Raw genomic sequence first — 16,763 nt, 5'->3', positions numbered from 1 at the left:
CCAGTTGCTTGCTTTTGCCGATGACATCGACATTGTGGCAAGAAACCTGGAGACGGTGAAGGACGTCTACACCCGACTGAAGGTACAAGCAAGGCGTGTAGGACTTGGCATGAATACGACGAAGACGAAGTACATGAGAGGAAGGGGATCGAAGGATGTCGGCCCCCCAAGCCTCACCCCTCTAACTGTGGATGGTGATGAGTTGGAGGAGGTGAGCGAGTTCGTGTACTTGGGATCGCTGGTAACCGCCGACAACGACACCAGCAAAGAGATCCGGACTCGTATTTTTGCTGGGAATCGTGCGTACTTCGGATTACGGAAGACCCTCACTTCGGATCGGGTGCAACGCCGCACGAAGACGATGTACAAAACACTGATTAGACCGGTAGTCCTCTATGGCCACGAGACCTGGACGATGCGGCAGGAGGGCGAACGAGCCCTTGGAGTTTTCGAACGGAAGGTGCTGCGAATGATCTACGGTGGAGTGCAGGTGTCTGATGGAGTGTGGCAACGACGCATGAACCACGAACTGCACGCGCTTCTTGAAGAACCGACCATCGCCACCCAGGCGAAGATCGAGAGGCTCAGGTGGGTCGGCCATGTCGCCCGAATGGACGAGAGCCAGCCTGTCAGATTGCTTTTTGACCGCGCTGAACCAGCTGGCGGTACAGGCAGAAGAGCAGGGAAACCGCGCGCACGTTGGGGAGATCAAGTGAACGGTGACATCCGGAAGATCTGTAACCTGGGAAATTGGAGAGTAGCAGCACAAGATCGAGAAAGATGGAAGCGTCTTCTTGCTACAGCACGCGTACCTGGTGCGCTATGCTGATTGGTATGGTATGTATACGGTACGAATTTCCAAGAAGCCAGCGGAGAGCTGTCGAAGGAATAAGCCAAGGTCAACCACAACGAACTCAGCAGCACATTCACCGACACCCACACCCAGTGGCGATACAACCCGCCGGCCGCGCTGCACATGGGTGGCCTGTAGGAACGAATGGTAAGATCCTCGAAGGCTGCACTGGGCGCAATCCCGGTGGAACGCAAGCTGGACGAGGAGTCGCTGGTCACCCTACTAGCGGAGGCGGAGCATATGGTCAACTCGCGCCCCCTGACTTTCGTGCCGCTGGAGAGCGCAGACAGTGAGTCCCAAACATTTTCTCATGCTGAGTTCGAGCGGTGTAGGAGCGCTAGGCCCGGCTCCAGGAGGGCTTTTTGATTGTCCAACCTTTCCACGGTGTTGCAGGTAATTCCGTGGTACAACACAGCTTCAAGGCGACAATCGGCGAGTGGACTGTATTCACAACTTTTTCCTTCAGTGGACTCCTTTGGCCAAGATGCAAGAAAACAGCTTGTTTCACGATCTTTACTTCTATATTTACAAGCTTAAACTGACTTTTCGGACTAACAAAATCATGGGGTTTTAAAACTAAAACTTCGGCATTTCTTTCCGAATCTTCTTTGCAAAAACATTCTTATTATTTAATCTCCTATCGGGTGCGCAATCCTTTTCCCTAAACCATGTACACGCCACTTCTTCTTTTCATTCATTCATTTCTTTCATTCCTACTCCCTGCTCTCCTATTGGTCTGTTTGCGCAAGCTGCCTACTCAGACGCGCGCTGCGCGTCCTTGAGCCTATTGTGTGCTGTGAAATACATGAATGAAACATGTGTGAAAGGGAAAGGACATGAATGGTGAGTTGGTATGCGGTTATTTACATGCTGCTGTTTCCTTTCTTCTTCAATGTGTGACGTGTATGTGCGGATACATTTGTGTTGTGTTATGTGCTTAAACAATAGAAGGATTAACTGACACTGTGGAAATGGATGGATTATTCTTGCAAATTTACTCTACCTGACACTGTTAGAAAAATCATACGGATGGAAATTATTTCTTCTGAGATTAAAATCATTTCTGTGGCAAATTAAATCTACTTTGGCGTTGGCGCCAACATACTCCCGCCGGGCAGAGATGGAATCTCTGTGACCTTAACCAAATTTGCATTATCAACGATTGGCAGAACAGCAATCTTATGGATCGCCCGCTTGTACACTACTGTGCCGATCTGTACTTCGACCGTACGCACCAAATCATCTTTCCCGGGGAAGGTTTTTGTGATTTTTCCCAACTTCCACACCTGAACGGGCGCATCTTTTTCTTCTAGCAAGACAATCATACCTGGTTTGATGTTGGCGGATTTAACTCGATTCTTACCGCGGGGTTGAAGGGTTTGCAAATAATCGCGATGCCACTTTCTCCAAAACTCATCGCGCTATCGTTGCATGTACTGCCAGCGATTGAGCCGATTTATCTGAACACCTTCACAACTGGGTTCAGGTACGGCGGTCAGGGGATGACCAATCAAAATGTGTCCGGGGGTGAGAATCTCTGAATCATTAGGTGCGGAAGAGGTAGCATAGAGAGGACGTGAATTTAAAATTTCTTCTATCTGAGTCAGAACTGTAGCGTACTCTTCGAAGGACAACTTGGCTTCCTTGAGAGTTCTCTTCAAATGAAATTTGGTGCTCTTAACGGCGGCTTCCCAAATACCACCAAAGTTGGGGGCTTCGGGGGGAATGAACGACCAATTAATTTCACGAAGCTGACAGAACTGAGCGATTTCATCGACTGTGACTTGGGACTTCAACAATTCATAGAGCTCATGTAGCTCGGTTTTCGCTCCGCAGAAATTGGTTCCGTTATCGGAGTGGATTTCTCGGGGAAGTCCTCGACGACCTACGAAGCGTTTCAGAGCTGCGAGAAAAGTCTCTGTACTCATATCTGAAACGAGTTCCAAATGTACGGCTCGAGTGACCATACAAACAAACACCGAGATGTAAGCTTTTACGATCTTGGGCTTGTATCGACCTTCCTTGACATAAACTGGACCTGCGTAATCCACACCTGTGACCTCGAACGGCAGAGCTTGGTTGACACGATATGCAGGAAGATTTCCCATCAACTGACTAGCAACCTTCGGGCGAGCCTGAAAACACGTGACGCAACGATGGGTGATTCTGCGAACTGACGACCTTCCGTCGATCAGCCAAAATCTTGTCCTCAAAGCAGCGATCAGACTCTTGGGACCGACATGCAAATTTTTTCATGATAAGCGCGAATCAAAAGGTCAACTACAGGGTGTTTCGGCAAAATGTAGGGGTGTTTGGAGTGAAACAACAGCGAGGATTGCTGAAGCCGACCTCCAACTCTCAAGACACCGTCCTGGTAGAACGGGTGCAAACCTGCAATCTTCTTGCACGGTTCGTCATTCTGAACACGGTGGATGTCGTCACTGAGTGCTTCGTGCTGAATAATCTTTACGATCAGTTCCAGCGAAGCGCGCAACTCAGGGATCGTTGGGTGAATCATGAACACTTGACAAGACGGATCTTTCTGACGACAATTTTGGATGAAACGCTGCACGTATGCCATCACACGCTGCAGCTTTCTGAACGAACTGAACCTTGTAAACTCCGGAAGCTGGTCTTCATTGAACACTGGGGTTGCAATGATCGGACCAAGCTTCAACTCGGGGAGTTCATCATCTGGAATTTCTGGGGGGATTTCCTCATCATACACTTCGATTCTCAGGAAGAATGGGCCTTCCCAGAACTCGGACTTCGACATTAGAGCCTCAGGAAGCATGCCTCTGGAAACAATATCAGCGGGGTTGTCCTTTGACCTGACATATTTCCAAATAAATCCTGCGGTGAGCTCAAGAATCTTGGCAACTCTGTTTCGGACGAACACATCGAGCTTCGCCAAGGACTTCTTAAGCCATGCGAGGACCACCTGACTGTCAGTCCAGAGTACGACTTGGCTTACCTTGAACTTGACAGTCTCGAGAACTCTAACCATCATGCGAGCCAACAGTTCACACGCCATCAACTCTTTGCGGTGAATGTTGAGATCTTTCTTGGGCGAACAAACTCTGGATTTGCTGCAGAGGAGGCGAAGTTGAGCTCTACCGTCGGACAAGATGCACCGGACGTAAATGTTTGCACCGTAAGCAACAACGGAAGCGTCGGAAAATCCATGAAGCTCAATCGCGACAGTCGACGGGCTGATAACATAGCGTGGAATCCGAATTTCACTAACCTTGGGGAGGGCTCTACGGAAACACAACCACGACGCCAGAAGATCTCCTTCGACCTTAGCGTCCCATGGCAACTCAATCAACCACAACTTCTGCATGTAAAGCTTCGCAACAACAATCACGGGGATAGAAATCCGATGGGATCAAACAACCTGCCGATTTCAGAGAAAATACTTCGCTTGGTGAATTCGGTGACATCTTTGGAAGACGCACCACGAACATAAATTCGTCAGACTGGGGACACCATGTCAGACCCAGTGCCTTGACGACCTCGTTTCCTTGATCGAGACACACAAGTTTCTCGCGATCAGATTCGGGAACACTACTCAACACTTCCTGGCAATTCGAGCTCCATTTGTGGACACGAAAACCTCCAGACTCAAGCATCTTTCGAATCTGCCGCTGGACGACTACAGCTTCGTCAGCGGAACTAGCACCGGAAAGGATATCATCGACATAACAATCATCACGAACCACCTCGGCTGCTAGCGGAAACTTCTCTCTTTCATCTTGACACAACTGAACTAGACATCTGGTCGAGAGGAACGGGGCAGCTGCTGTACCGTAAGTTACCGTCTGTAACTCCAGCACGCGAATCGGCTTTGAAGAGTCACTCCTCCACAGAATTCTCTGGAACCTCGTCTGAGACGAGTCGATAAGCACTTGCCGATACATTTTTTCAATATCGGCAGTGAATGCAATGGGGTTTTACGAAATCTGAGGAGGATACTGAACAAATCACTTTGGACCGGCTTTCCAACGTGGAGAACCTCGTTGAGCGACTTCGCCGTAGAACCTTGCTTGGCCGACGCGTCGAACACTACTCGCAGTTTCGTGGTCGAGCTCGTCGGCCTCAGGACGGCGTGGTGGGGCATGTAGTACCGATGCTGGTCTACATCCGTGGACTCATCAATCTCACGACAATGACCAAGGGATTCATACTCATCAATGAACTTAGCATACTGCTGCTTCAGACTTGGTTCTCTGTTGAGACGGCGCTCCAACAGCAGGAACCGACGAAGAGCGAGCGAACGGTTGTCTGGCAACCCTAAAACATCTTCATGAAACGGTAATCTAACAACAAATCGACCTGCCGGTAAACGACGATGCGTTTCCACGAACAACTTCTCACATTCATCAACATCAGAGGGTGGGGGCGTTGGATCGGCAAGATCCTCGACCTCCCAAAACTTGGAAATTGTTTGATTCAGCACATCCAACGAAGCGTTGTTCGCGATGTGTGAATGGTTCACAGAATTCTCGATTTCACCGGAAAATACCCAGCCGAAATGAGTTTCGCGCAACTCTGGCAGACCGTCTACCAGGTGCAGCTGTCCTGACTTAAGCAGGCTGAAAAACATGGAGGCACCAATCAACATATCAATTCTATCGGGGACATTGAACTCTGGATCCGCAAGTTGGATTCCCACTGGGATCGACCAGGAGGAAACATCAATCTTCGATCCGGGGATGATTCCAGTCACCTTTGGAACCACCAGACATGCGATACTGGCGGCGAAGGCCGAGTATCTCGAACGAACGGTAACCCTGACTTTCTCCCTAGCATACATCTTTGACCCACCTACACCAGCGATCGGAACGTACAGCGACTCACGAGGGGCCTTCAACTTGTCGGCAATCCGCTCGGAGAGAAAGTTCACTTGCGAACCACTATCAAGAAGCGCACGGCAAGGAACGGGATCTCCATCATTCTCGATCAGGACAAGAGCCGTCAGCAACATCACAGTTTTCAAACTCTGGGAATGGTTGGATGAACATGAAGAGTTGAGAGGGGTTTGCTGCTGCAGGTTCTGACTCAGTGTAGTGGACGGGGGACTGTTAGGAGATTCTGATTGGGGTGTTGTACGGTTCATTACTTGGAGGCTTGGGGTTGGTCTTACGCTTTGAGCTTTGGAGAAAGAGTCGTTATGGAGCAAGGTGTGGTGTTTCTTGTGGCAAGTCTGACATTTCAGGTTGCTGGAGCAACTAGAAAGTCGATGACCAGCTCGGAGGCAGTTAAAACATAACTTCAACTCACTAACTTTGGCATTGCGCTCCGGAACTGTCATCGCCAGCAACTTCGAACATTCAAAGTGACGATGATCCGCCCCACAAACCAGACATGATTTGGCGACCTTTGCAGATGTGGCAGTATGGGATTTTGGGGTTGGTTTGGGGCAAGATGGCTTGGTATTGCTTTGCTCCTTTGCTGAGCTCAAGACGCGCGAATTTTGGGAACGTTCAAGGACTTGGCACTCGGTTTTCAAAAATTGCAATGTTTGGTTAAAGTCTGGCAACTCACCTTGTTTCTGCGTCCTTTCCCACTGCTGTCTAGTACTATCATCTAAGCACCCTACCACTAGCTTGTTAATGATAAGTCCTGACAGCTTGTCGACGACGAGTCCTTGGTACTGCAATCCGGCGACGTGGCGATCACAGGCTTTGGTAAGCGCCTGCAAGTCCTTGTAGCTTCCCTTGGTGATTGGCTTGAGCTGCAACAATCCATCGATGTGCGTATCCACGATGACACGTTGGTTCTCGAACTGCTCGCTGATCTCCTTCCAAACTTGCTCGTAGTTGTTGTCTTGAATCATCTTCGCGGTGATCAACCCAGCTGCATCACCGACCAGGGCTTTGTCGAGGTGATGCAGCTTCATGGCGTCGGAATCGCGGGTGCGACCGACGAGGTCTTCGAACATGGCCTTGAACTTTGGCCAATTCTCTGTCTGCCCGTCGAAGCTCGGTATCGGTGCTCGAAGAGGTTGCTGTTGCACGATCACTTGAGGCGCCACTCCGTTGGCACCGACTTGGAAGGCCGGTCCAGCGACCGGCTGGTTAAACATCTCCATCAGCTCTTCGACCAGCACCAGCGTTTCGGTGTGAAGCTGGTCAAACACGTCGAGCACATCATCTTGTTCCTCCTTCTTGTCAACCGCTTTGATCACTTCACGATGGCGCAACACGTACTCCTGGTAGTGCGCTTCCAGCTTCTTCTCGTACACCTTCAGCGTCGCCTTGGTTATCCTCTGCGGGTTCTTTTTGGCTTCGTCAAGGGCACTCTTAATTCTCGTCACTTTTCCCTTGACCTGTCCCCGCTGATGAATCAGCGACTTCACTTCATCTGTATTCACGGGCTGCTTCATTGGCGTGTGTAACACCATTTTGGCGCTCTCACTTCACTTCACTTGTGTCTCAAAGTTTGAGTTCACTTTTGCAACCTTTTGCTTGTTGCAACTTTTTGCCCACGGCGTGGACGCACTTTGCCAACTTTTTTGGCACACGAGTTTTTGGTTTGTAAAACACTTTGGCTGTGCTTCACTTTGGTCTCTTTAGACCCACTTGTCAGTTCTTCCTCGCATCCGCTAAAGGCCACTTTCACATGTCCGGGTTGACGGATCACTTTTACTTCCGGTTGGCGACTCTCATTGAACGTTCACAGAATAACGGGTTGAAACCCCATGAAGGTCCGCACTTTTCGCACAATTCCGGTCTGAAGGACCATGTAGGTCCGAACACTTCACACAAATCCGGTTTGAAGGACCATGAAGGAGCGCTAGGCCCGGCTCCAGGAGGGCTTTTTGATTGTCCAACCTTTCCACGGTGTTGCAGGTAATTCCGTGGTACAACACAGCTTCAAGGCGACAATCGGCGAGTGGACTGTATTCACAACTTTTTCCTTCAGTGGACTCCTTTGGCCAAGATGCAAGAAAACAGCTTGTTTCACGATCTTTACTTCTATATTTACAAGCTTAAACTGACTTTTCGGACTAACAAAATCATGGGGTTTTAAAACTAAAACTTCGGCATTTCTTTCCGAATCTTCTTTGCAAAAACATTCTTATTATTTAATCTCCTATCGGGTGCGCAATCCTTTTTCCCTAAACCATGTACACGCCACTTCTTCTTTTCATTCATTCATTTCTTTCATTCCTACTCCCTGCTCTCCTATTGGTCTGTTTGCGCAAGCTGCCTACTCAGACGCGCGCTGCGCGTCCTTGAGCCTATTGTGTGCTGTGAAATACATGAATGAAACATGTGTGAAAGGGAAAGGACATGAATGGTGAGTTGGTATGCGGTTATTTACATGCTGCTGTTTCCTTTCTTCTTCAATGTGTGACGTGTATGTGCGGATACATTTGTGTTGTGTTATGTGCTTAAACAATAGAAGGATTAACTGACACTGTGGAAATGGATGGATTATTCTTGCAAATTTACTCTACCTGACACTGTTAGAAAAATCATACGGATGGAAATTATTTCTTCTGAGATTAAAATCATTTCTGTGGCAAATTAAATCTACTTTGGCGTTGGCGCCAACAAGCGGTGTTCAGCAGGCCGTCAAGGATCCGGTCGGCGTAGGCGCGGCTATCAAAAACAGCTGGAACAGTATCCAGCACACACTGGACGAGTTCTGGAGCCGCTGGGTGAAAGAATATCTGCCGACGATCGCGAGGAGGACTAAATGGTTCGAAGAGGTGAGACTTGGGTGAGACCAATCAAGGAGGGTGATCTCGTGCTTGTTGTGGACGAAGGACATCGGAACGGGTGGCTGCGAGGACGCGTTGCAAGGACGTATCCCGGAAGGATGGCAGAGTACGTCGGGCGGATGTACAGATATCGAAGGGTCTGATGCGAGAGCGAGCAGTCGTCAAGTTGGCTCTGCTGGACGTTGGTGTTGCTGAGGATTCTGGTGCAGATCATCATGCGACACGCGGGGGAAGATGTTGCGAGCACACCGTGCCGACTGCACGTACCCCTCGGATCATCGGCCAAACGCGACTGAACAAAAAGGGTATAACGAGAACGTGTCAGGCTGACACTGACTGTAGCTAGGAATTGAAATACATTTGACATCGATGATCTAGCAGTTTGAAGGTATCAGTTATCAACTAGAAATATCAGCAGTACCACTAGTTGACATTTGGTAATTTACATATCTTTCATTTATTTATATATTTCTGACCCGATCCGTAAATTTTAGCAGTTGCTTTCAGCTGTAACTCTACCACGAACACCAGAGTTTGCTAAAAGAAGTCCGGAACAATATCGTCGCCAACAAACACATTAAATTGAATTATGGATTATGAATATGAAATTCATTTAAATTATTTTCAGCTTTTTTAGAATATTTATTAAAAAAAGAAAATGGATATAACACAGTTAGTTGCATCTCTGAGTGGTAATAATATTTTTTCAAATGTAAATTTATTTAAAAAAATCTTGATTTCGCCCGTTTCCGAGACAAGTTAATTATGGTTTGATTGTCGAAAAATAAAAAATAAATCAAACCATCCACATTAATGACCCCCAGGTCTTTAGTGGTCTCTATTGCAAGTTTCTGCTCGAACCTAGGAGTCCGAAGGCTTGAATGGGGAGAGCACCCAAATCTCTTTCTACTCCAAGGAACCTTCCAACCCAGTGTTTGAACTGACGACCTTTGGATTGCGAGTCCAACCGCCGCCAGCGATTCCACCGGAGTAGGCTTGGTCCTCATCCGATGGAAGGTTGCAGCAGATGGGAATCGAGCCCAGGATCATCTGCTTACAAAGCGAACAGCGTAACCATTCAGCCACGCACTGCCACTATGTTTTGATTGCACTAAACATGAATATAATTTATAACTCTTGCCTGATAAAAGAAGAAAAAATATTATAAAATCTTTCATACGTCTGTTTAGTTTTAGTTTTATGTAGCTTGAACCGCTTATTGCTTACTTATTTTTGCATTCTTGTTGATTTGGTCATGACGTGTTCCCTAAAACGAGCGCCTAAAAAGAGTTGCCTCGACGAATTCAGTCGGTGTTGCTAGCAGGTCAGTCGGTTCAAGTTCGTTCTTGTTTTAGATGAATCTTGAAATCCTACCGGTTCGAATGCTGCAAGAACGATCAAGATTGGTTGAAATGGAACCAAATGCGAGCGAGTTGAATTTAGCAATGCAATTGATTCGGAGGCTTGGTCGCTGGAGTGTTAAAAAACAATTGAAAATATAAGAAGTTTTGTAAATTAAGCTGTTTTAAAGCAATTGGGTAAGCTTGCAATTTTGAACCACCGGAAACGAAATCCTGGTTGTTTACACTTTGTATCGGGGCAATCATTTACCGATTTATTACTACGGATTTATTACTAAGGAATTTTTGTTGTTCACAGGTTTATTCACATTTAATTTTTGTTTTCTTTCAGGTAATTGTAACGTAAAGTTTCATAAATCGAGATGAATTCTAAAAACGGGAACACTCCCTCTGCTTCTCGCAATTCCGCATACAATGCTGCAGCTTTGGAAAAAATTAAAAATGACCTAAAATCATATGAATCAGGACAAGGAGCCTCACAGGTATTTTTTTTTTTAAATTAGATAATAATACATTTGAAACAAGTGACCACTTTTGGGCACGATATTTTTAGAAGATCGGTAAGTAGTTAGGGTAGCCTTGGGCCTTGCAAGGGGAGTATTATATAAATCGTAATAGTGCTCATTTTGTCAAAGGGCATTGTAAATCTGTCACGAAAATAAAATCGAGGGTTTAATTGTAATGTTCCAAATACTGTTGAAACATCTATTTTATTAACACAATGGATATAATTCCATGCTGAAGAGAACCCGCTTTGTCGTAGCACCAAGGTAAAAATCCTTCAAAAGATGCGTCATTACACTAATTTAAAGTAAGACCAACTAATAGAAATACACGATTCTTATTTAAGGTTAATTCTCATCTGTAGATGTCGCTATCTCAACCAATCAGGTAATGTTTGGTTTAGTTAATGGTGAATGAAAACTAACACAGCGTAACAAAAAATCTTTTCGATTATTAGCAGGACGAAAAAAAACTCCTCAAGGGATCGGCTTCCTGAACACAATGCAACCTGCCCATTAGGGCATCTCCACCGCAGGGACCTAATTGCGTTGCAAAGCTAATTTGGCACCCACGTTAAGCCCACCGCGGTACTTATGCGAGAGCTAATTTAGGTTCGAGTTCATCCGTGTTCATCCGAATCTAAACAAAACTCAGGTTAGCTCCGGGATCTACCGTGAGCAAATCGTCTGATGGAATGTTTTTTCAAGCAAAACAACGTAATTGGGTCAATGTGAGTTTGTAAACAAAGAGTTTATCCTGCTCACGTCAGTAAATGTTTACATTAGGAGTGATGATTGATTTTTCGATTTCAATTCTTCGAGTTTGGAAATATTTTCCCTCCCGTGCTGCAAGTTCACGCATGAAAAATGACTTTTGGTAATCTGGGGTGATGCAGTTTTGTTTTTTAGGTTATATTGGGGCTGTGTTTGATTAATTTTGGTCAACGCATTGTCGATCTAGTGCCAGACATGCAAGAGATAAGTCATTTGAATTGAGTAAAAAGCAAAATTCAAGCAAAACATTTTAAATAAGCCAAAACGGATTTGAAAACAAGCAATCCGAGCAATTGGGTCCTAAAATGAAGCATAGATTGCTGATATTATTGTTTACAGCGATAAAGCTTATTTTTCTGAGTACGACCACAAAGAATTTAAAATGGATTTTTAAATCAATTTTAAAAAATTTACCTCGTGGTCCTTCTTGACAGAAAAGCTCCTACTTGACAGCTCGTTCCAAGGGGACCATAATTGATTCATCGAAAAATTGTTGTCTTGTCAAAAAAAAAATTGCATTAAAATAAAAAAAACAGTGATCAGAAATGGTTTTTAATCGTGTTTTTTACAGTTGCACATAAAAATTTACATAGGGCTTTAGTACCCAATTCTGATCTTAAATTCTTAAATTCTTAAATTCTTAAATTCTTAAATTCTTAAATTCTTAAATTCTTAAATTCTTAAATTCTTAAATTCTTAAATTCTTAAATTCTTAAATTCTTAAATTCTTAAATTCTTAAATTCTTAAATTCTTAAATTCTTAAATTCTTAAATTCTTAAATTCTTAAATTCTTAAATTCTTAAATTCTTAAATTCTTAAATTCTTAAATTCTTAAATTCTTAAATTCTTAAATTCTTAAATTCTTAAATTCTTAATTCTTAAATTCTTAAATTCTTAAATTCTTAAATTCTTAAATTCTTAAATTCTTAAATTCTTAAATTCTTAAATTCTTAAATTCTTAAATTCTTAAATTCTTAAATTCTTAAATTCTTAAATTCTTAAATTCTTAAATTCTTAATTCTTAAATTCTTAAATTCTTAAATTCTTAAATTCTTAAATTTAAATTCTTAAATTCTTAAATTCTTAAATTCTTAAATTCTTAAATTCTTAAATTCTTAAATTCTTAAATTCTTAAATTCTTAAATTCTTAAATTCTTAAATTCTTAAATTCTTAAATTCTTAAATTCTTAAATTCTTAAATTCTTAAATTCTTAAATTTCTTAAATTCTTAAATTCTTAAATTCTTAAATTCTTAAATTCTTAAATTCTTAAATTCTTAAATTCTTAAATTCTTAAATTCTTAAATTCTTAAATTCTTAAATTCTTAAATTCTTAAATTCTTAAATTCTTAAATTCTTAAATTCTTAAATTCTTAAATTCTTAAATTCTTAAATTCTTAAATTCTTAAATTCTTAAATTCTTAAATTCTTAAATTCTTAAATTCTTAAATTCTTAAATTCTTAAATTCTTAAATTCTAAATTCTTAAATTCTTAAATTCTTAAATTCTTAAATTCTTAAATTCTTAAATTCTTAAATTCTTAAATTTAAATTCTTAAATTCTTAAATTCTTAAATTCTTAATTCTTAAATTCTTAAATTCTTAAATTCTTAAATTCTTAAATTCTTAAATTCTTAAATTCTTAAATTCTTAAATTCTTAAATTCTTAAATTCTTAATTCTTAAATTCTTAAATTTTAAATTCTTAAATTCTTAAATTTTAAATTCTTAAATTTTAAATTTTAAATTCTTAAATTCTTAATTCTTAAATTCTTAAATTCTTAAATTCTTAAATTCTTAAATTCTTAAATTCTTAAATTCTTAAATTCTTAAATTCTTAAATTCTTAAATTCTTAAATTCTTAAATTTTAAATTCTTAAATTCTTAAATTCTTAAATTCTTAAATTCTTAAATTCTTAAATTCTTAAATTCTTAAATTCTTAAATTCTTAAATTCTTAAATTCTTAAATTCTTAAATTCTTAAATTCTTAAATTCTTAAATTCTTAAATTCTTAAATTCTTAAATTCTTAAATTCTTAAATTTTAAATTCTTAAATTTAAATTCTTAAATTCTTAATTCTTAAATTCTTAAATTCTTAAATTCTTAAATTCTTAAATTCTTAAATTCTTAAATTCTTAAATTCTTAAATTCTTAAATTCTTAAATTCTTAAATTCTTAAATTCTTAAATTCTTAAATTCTTAAATTCTTAAATTCTTAAATTCTTAAATTCTTAAATTCTTAAATTCTTAAATTCTTAAATTCTTAAATTCTTAAATTCTTAAATTCTTAAATTCTTAAATTCTTAAATTCTTAAATTCTTAAATTCTTAAATTCTTAAATTCTTAAATTCTTAAATTCTTAAATTCTTAAATTCTTAAATTCTTAAATTCTTAAATTCTTAAATTCTTAAATTCTTAAATTCTTAAATTCTTAAATTCTTAAATTCTTAAATTCTTAAATTCTTAAATTCTTAAATTCTTAAATTCTTAAATTCTTAAATTCTTAAATTCTTAAATTCTTAAATTCTTAAATTCTTAAATTCTTAATTCTTAAATTCTTAAATTCTTAAATTCTTAAATTCTTAAATTCTTAAATTCTTAAATTCTTAAATTTTAAATTCTTAAATTCTTAAATTCTTAAATTCTTAAATTCTTAAATTCTTAAATTCTTAAATTCTTAAATTCTTAAATTCTTAAATTCTTAAATTCTTAAATTCTTAAATTCTTAAATTCTTAAATTCTTAAATTTTAAATTCTTAAATTCTTAAATTCTTAAATTCTTAAATTCTTAAATTCTTAAATTCTTAAATTCTTAAATTCTTAAATTCTTAAATTCTTAAATTCTTAAATTCTTAAATTCTTAAATTCTTAAATTTTAAATTCTTAAATTCTTAAATTCTTAAATTCTTAAATTCTTAAATTCTTAAATTCAAATTCTTAAATTCTTAAATTCTTAAATTCTTAAATTCTTAAATTCTTAAATTCTTAAATTCTTAAATTCTTAAATTCTTAAATTCTTAAATTCTTAAATTCTTAAATTCTTAAATTCTTAAATTCTTAAATTCTTAAATTCTTAAATTCTTAAATTCTTAAATTCTTAAATTCTTAAATTCTTAAATTCTTAAATTCTTAAATTCTTAAATTCTTAAATTCTTAAATTCTTAAATTCTTAAATTCTTAAATTCTTAAATTCTTAAATTCTTAAATTCTTAAATTCTTAAATTTTAAATTCTTAAATTTAAATTCTTAAATTCTTAAATTTTAAATTCTTAAATTCTTAAATTCTTAAATTCTTAAATTCTTAAATTCTTAAATTCTTAAATTCTTAAATTCTTAAATTCTTAAATTCTTAAATTCTAAATTCTTAAATTCTTAAATTCTTAAATTCTTAAATTCTTAAATTCTTAAATTCTTAAATTCTTAAATTCTTAAATTCTTAAATTCTTAAATTCTTAAATTCTTAAATTCTTAAATTCTTAAATTCTTAAATTCTTAAATTCTTAAATTCTTAAATTCTTAAATTCTTAAATTCTTAAATTCTTAAATTCTTAAATTCTTAAATTCTTAAATTCTTAAATTCTTAAATTCTTAAATTCTTAAATTCTTAAATTCTTAAATTCTTAAATTCTTAAATTCTTAAATTCTTAAATTCTTAAATTTCTTAAATTCTTAAATTCTTAAATTCTTAAATTCTTAAATTCTTAAATTCTTAAATTCTTAAATTCTTAAATTCTTAAATTCTTAAATTCTTAAATTCTTAAATTCTTAAATTCTTAAATTCTTAAATTCTTAAATTCTTAAATTCTTAAATTCTTAAATTCTTAAATTCTTAAATTCTTAAATTCTTAAATTCTTAAATTCTTAAATTCTTAAATTCTTAAATTCTTAAATTCTTAAATTCTTAAATTCTTAAATTCTTAAATTCTTAAATTCTTAAATTCTTAAATTCTTAAATTCTTAAATTCTTAAATTCTTAAATTCTTAAATTCTTAAATTCTTAAATTCTTAAATTCTTAAATTCTTAAATTCTTAAATTCTTAAATTCTTAAATTCTTAAATTCTTAAATTCTTAAATTCTTAAATTCTTAAATTCTTAAATTCTTAAATTCTTAATTCTTAAATTTAAATTCTTAAATTCTTAAATTCTTAAATTCTTAAATTCTTAAATTCTTAAATTCTTAATTCTTAAATTCTTAAATTCTTAAATTCTTAAATTCTTAAATTCTTAAATTCTTAAATTCTTAAATTCTTAAATTCTTAAATTCTTAAATTCTTAAATTCTTAAATTCTTAAATTCTTAAATTCTTAAATTCTTAAATTCTTAAATTCTTAAATTCTTAAATTCTTAAATTCTTAAATTCTTAAATTCTTAAATTCTTAAATTCTTAAATTCTTAAATTCTTAAATTCTTAAATTCTTAAATTCTTAAATTCTTAGGTTGCAAGTTCTTGGGTTCTTGGGATTCTTAGGTTCTTGGGATTCTTAGGTTCTTGAATTCTTAGGTTCTTGAGTTCTTAAATTCTTGGGATTCTTAGATTCTTAGGGTTCTTGGATTCTTAGAGTTCTTAGGATTCTTAGGTTCTTGGGATTCTTAAATTCTTAGAATTCTTGGGTTCTTTAGATTCTTGGGATTCTTAAATTCTTAAATTCTTAAATTCTTAAATTCTTAAATTCTTAGAATTCTTAAATTCTTGAATTTTAAATTCTTAAATTCTTAAATTCTTAAATTCTTAAATTCTTAAATTCTTAAATTCTTAAATTCTTAAATTCTTAAAATTCTTAAATTCTTAAATTCTTAAATTCTTAAATTCTTAAATTCTTAAATTCTTAAATTCTTAAAATTCTTAAATTCTTAGGAATTCTTAAATTCTTAATTCTTAAATTCTTAAATTCTTAAATTCTTAAATTCTTAAATTCTTAAATTCTTAAATTCTTAAATTCTTAAATTCTTAAATTCTTAAATTCTTAAATTCTTAAATTCTTAAATTCTTAAATTCTTAAATTCTTAAATTCTTAAATTCTTAAATTCTTAAATTCTTAAGTTACTTAAATTCTTAAATTCTTAAATTCTTAAATTCTTAAATTCTTAAATTCTTAAATTCTTAGGATTCTTAGAATTCTTAAATTCTTAGGATTCTTAGGATTCTTAAATTCTTGAATTCTTAAATTCTTAGAGATTCTTGGATTCTTAAAATTCTTAAATTCTTAAATTCTTAAATTCTTAAATTCTTAAATTCTTAAATTCTTAAATTCTTAAATTCTTAAATTCTTAAATTCTTAGAATTCTTAAATTCTTAAATTCTTAAATTCTTAAATTCTTGAGATTCTTAAATTCTTAAATTCTTAAATTCTTAAATTCTTAAATTCTTAAATTCTTAAATTCTTAAATTCTTAAATTCTTAAATTCTTAAATTCTTAAATTCTTAAATTCTTAAATTCTTAAATTCTTAAATTATAAATTCTTAAATTCTTAAATTCTTAAATTCTTAAATTCTTAAATTCTTAAATTCTTAAATTCTTAAATTCTTAATTACTTAAATT

The 16,763-nt window shown here is 36.6% G+C and overlaps 1 protein-coding gene across 1 annotated transcript; it reads right to left on the bottom strand.

Moving 5' to 3' along the window:
- Positions 1-2,645: 2,645 nt before the first annotated feature.
- LOC119770111 lies at positions 2,646-7,259 on the bottom strand. Its single transcript, XM_038264399.1, has 7 exons — positions 6,401-7,259; positions 4,841-5,947; positions 4,273-4,760; positions 3,828-4,202; positions 3,210-3,620; positions 2,827-2,988; positions 2,646-2,738 (listed from the first exon to the last, which is right to left on the bottom strand). Exons 1-7 carry the CDS (start codon positions 7,257-7,259, stop codon positions 2,646-2,648), a joined length of 3,495 nt encoding a protein of 1,164 aa, XP_038120327.1.
- Between the last annotated feature and the right edge of the window lie 9,504 nt (positions 7,260-16,763).

This window comes from Culex quinquefasciatus, chromosome 1, assembly GCF_015732765.1.
Source record: "Culex quinquefasciatus strain JHB chromosome 1, VPISU_Cqui_1.0_pri_paternal, whole genome shotgun sequence".
Taxonomy (NCBI): domain Eukaryota; kingdom Metazoa; phylum Arthropoda; class Insecta; order Diptera; family Culicidae; genus Culex; species Culex quinquefasciatus.
This window is presented reverse-complemented; position numbering and strand designations above follow the sequence as displayed.

Excerpts from the sequence above, each read along its gene's own strand:
- LOC119770111 (XM_038264399.1), bottom strand. The coding sequence starts at position 7,259 with ATGGTGTTACACACGCCAATGAAGCAGCCCGTGAATACAGATGAAGTG. Across the intron at positions 5,948-6,400 it reads GGAAAGGACGCAGAAACAAG|AATCTCCTAACAGTCCCCCG; the intron begins GTGAGTTGCCAG and ends CACCCCAATCAG. Across the intron at positions 2,739-2,826 it reads AAGCTTACATCTCGGTGTTT|GTCGTCGAGGACTTCCCCGA; the intron begins GTTTGTATGGTC and ends AACGCTTCGTAG.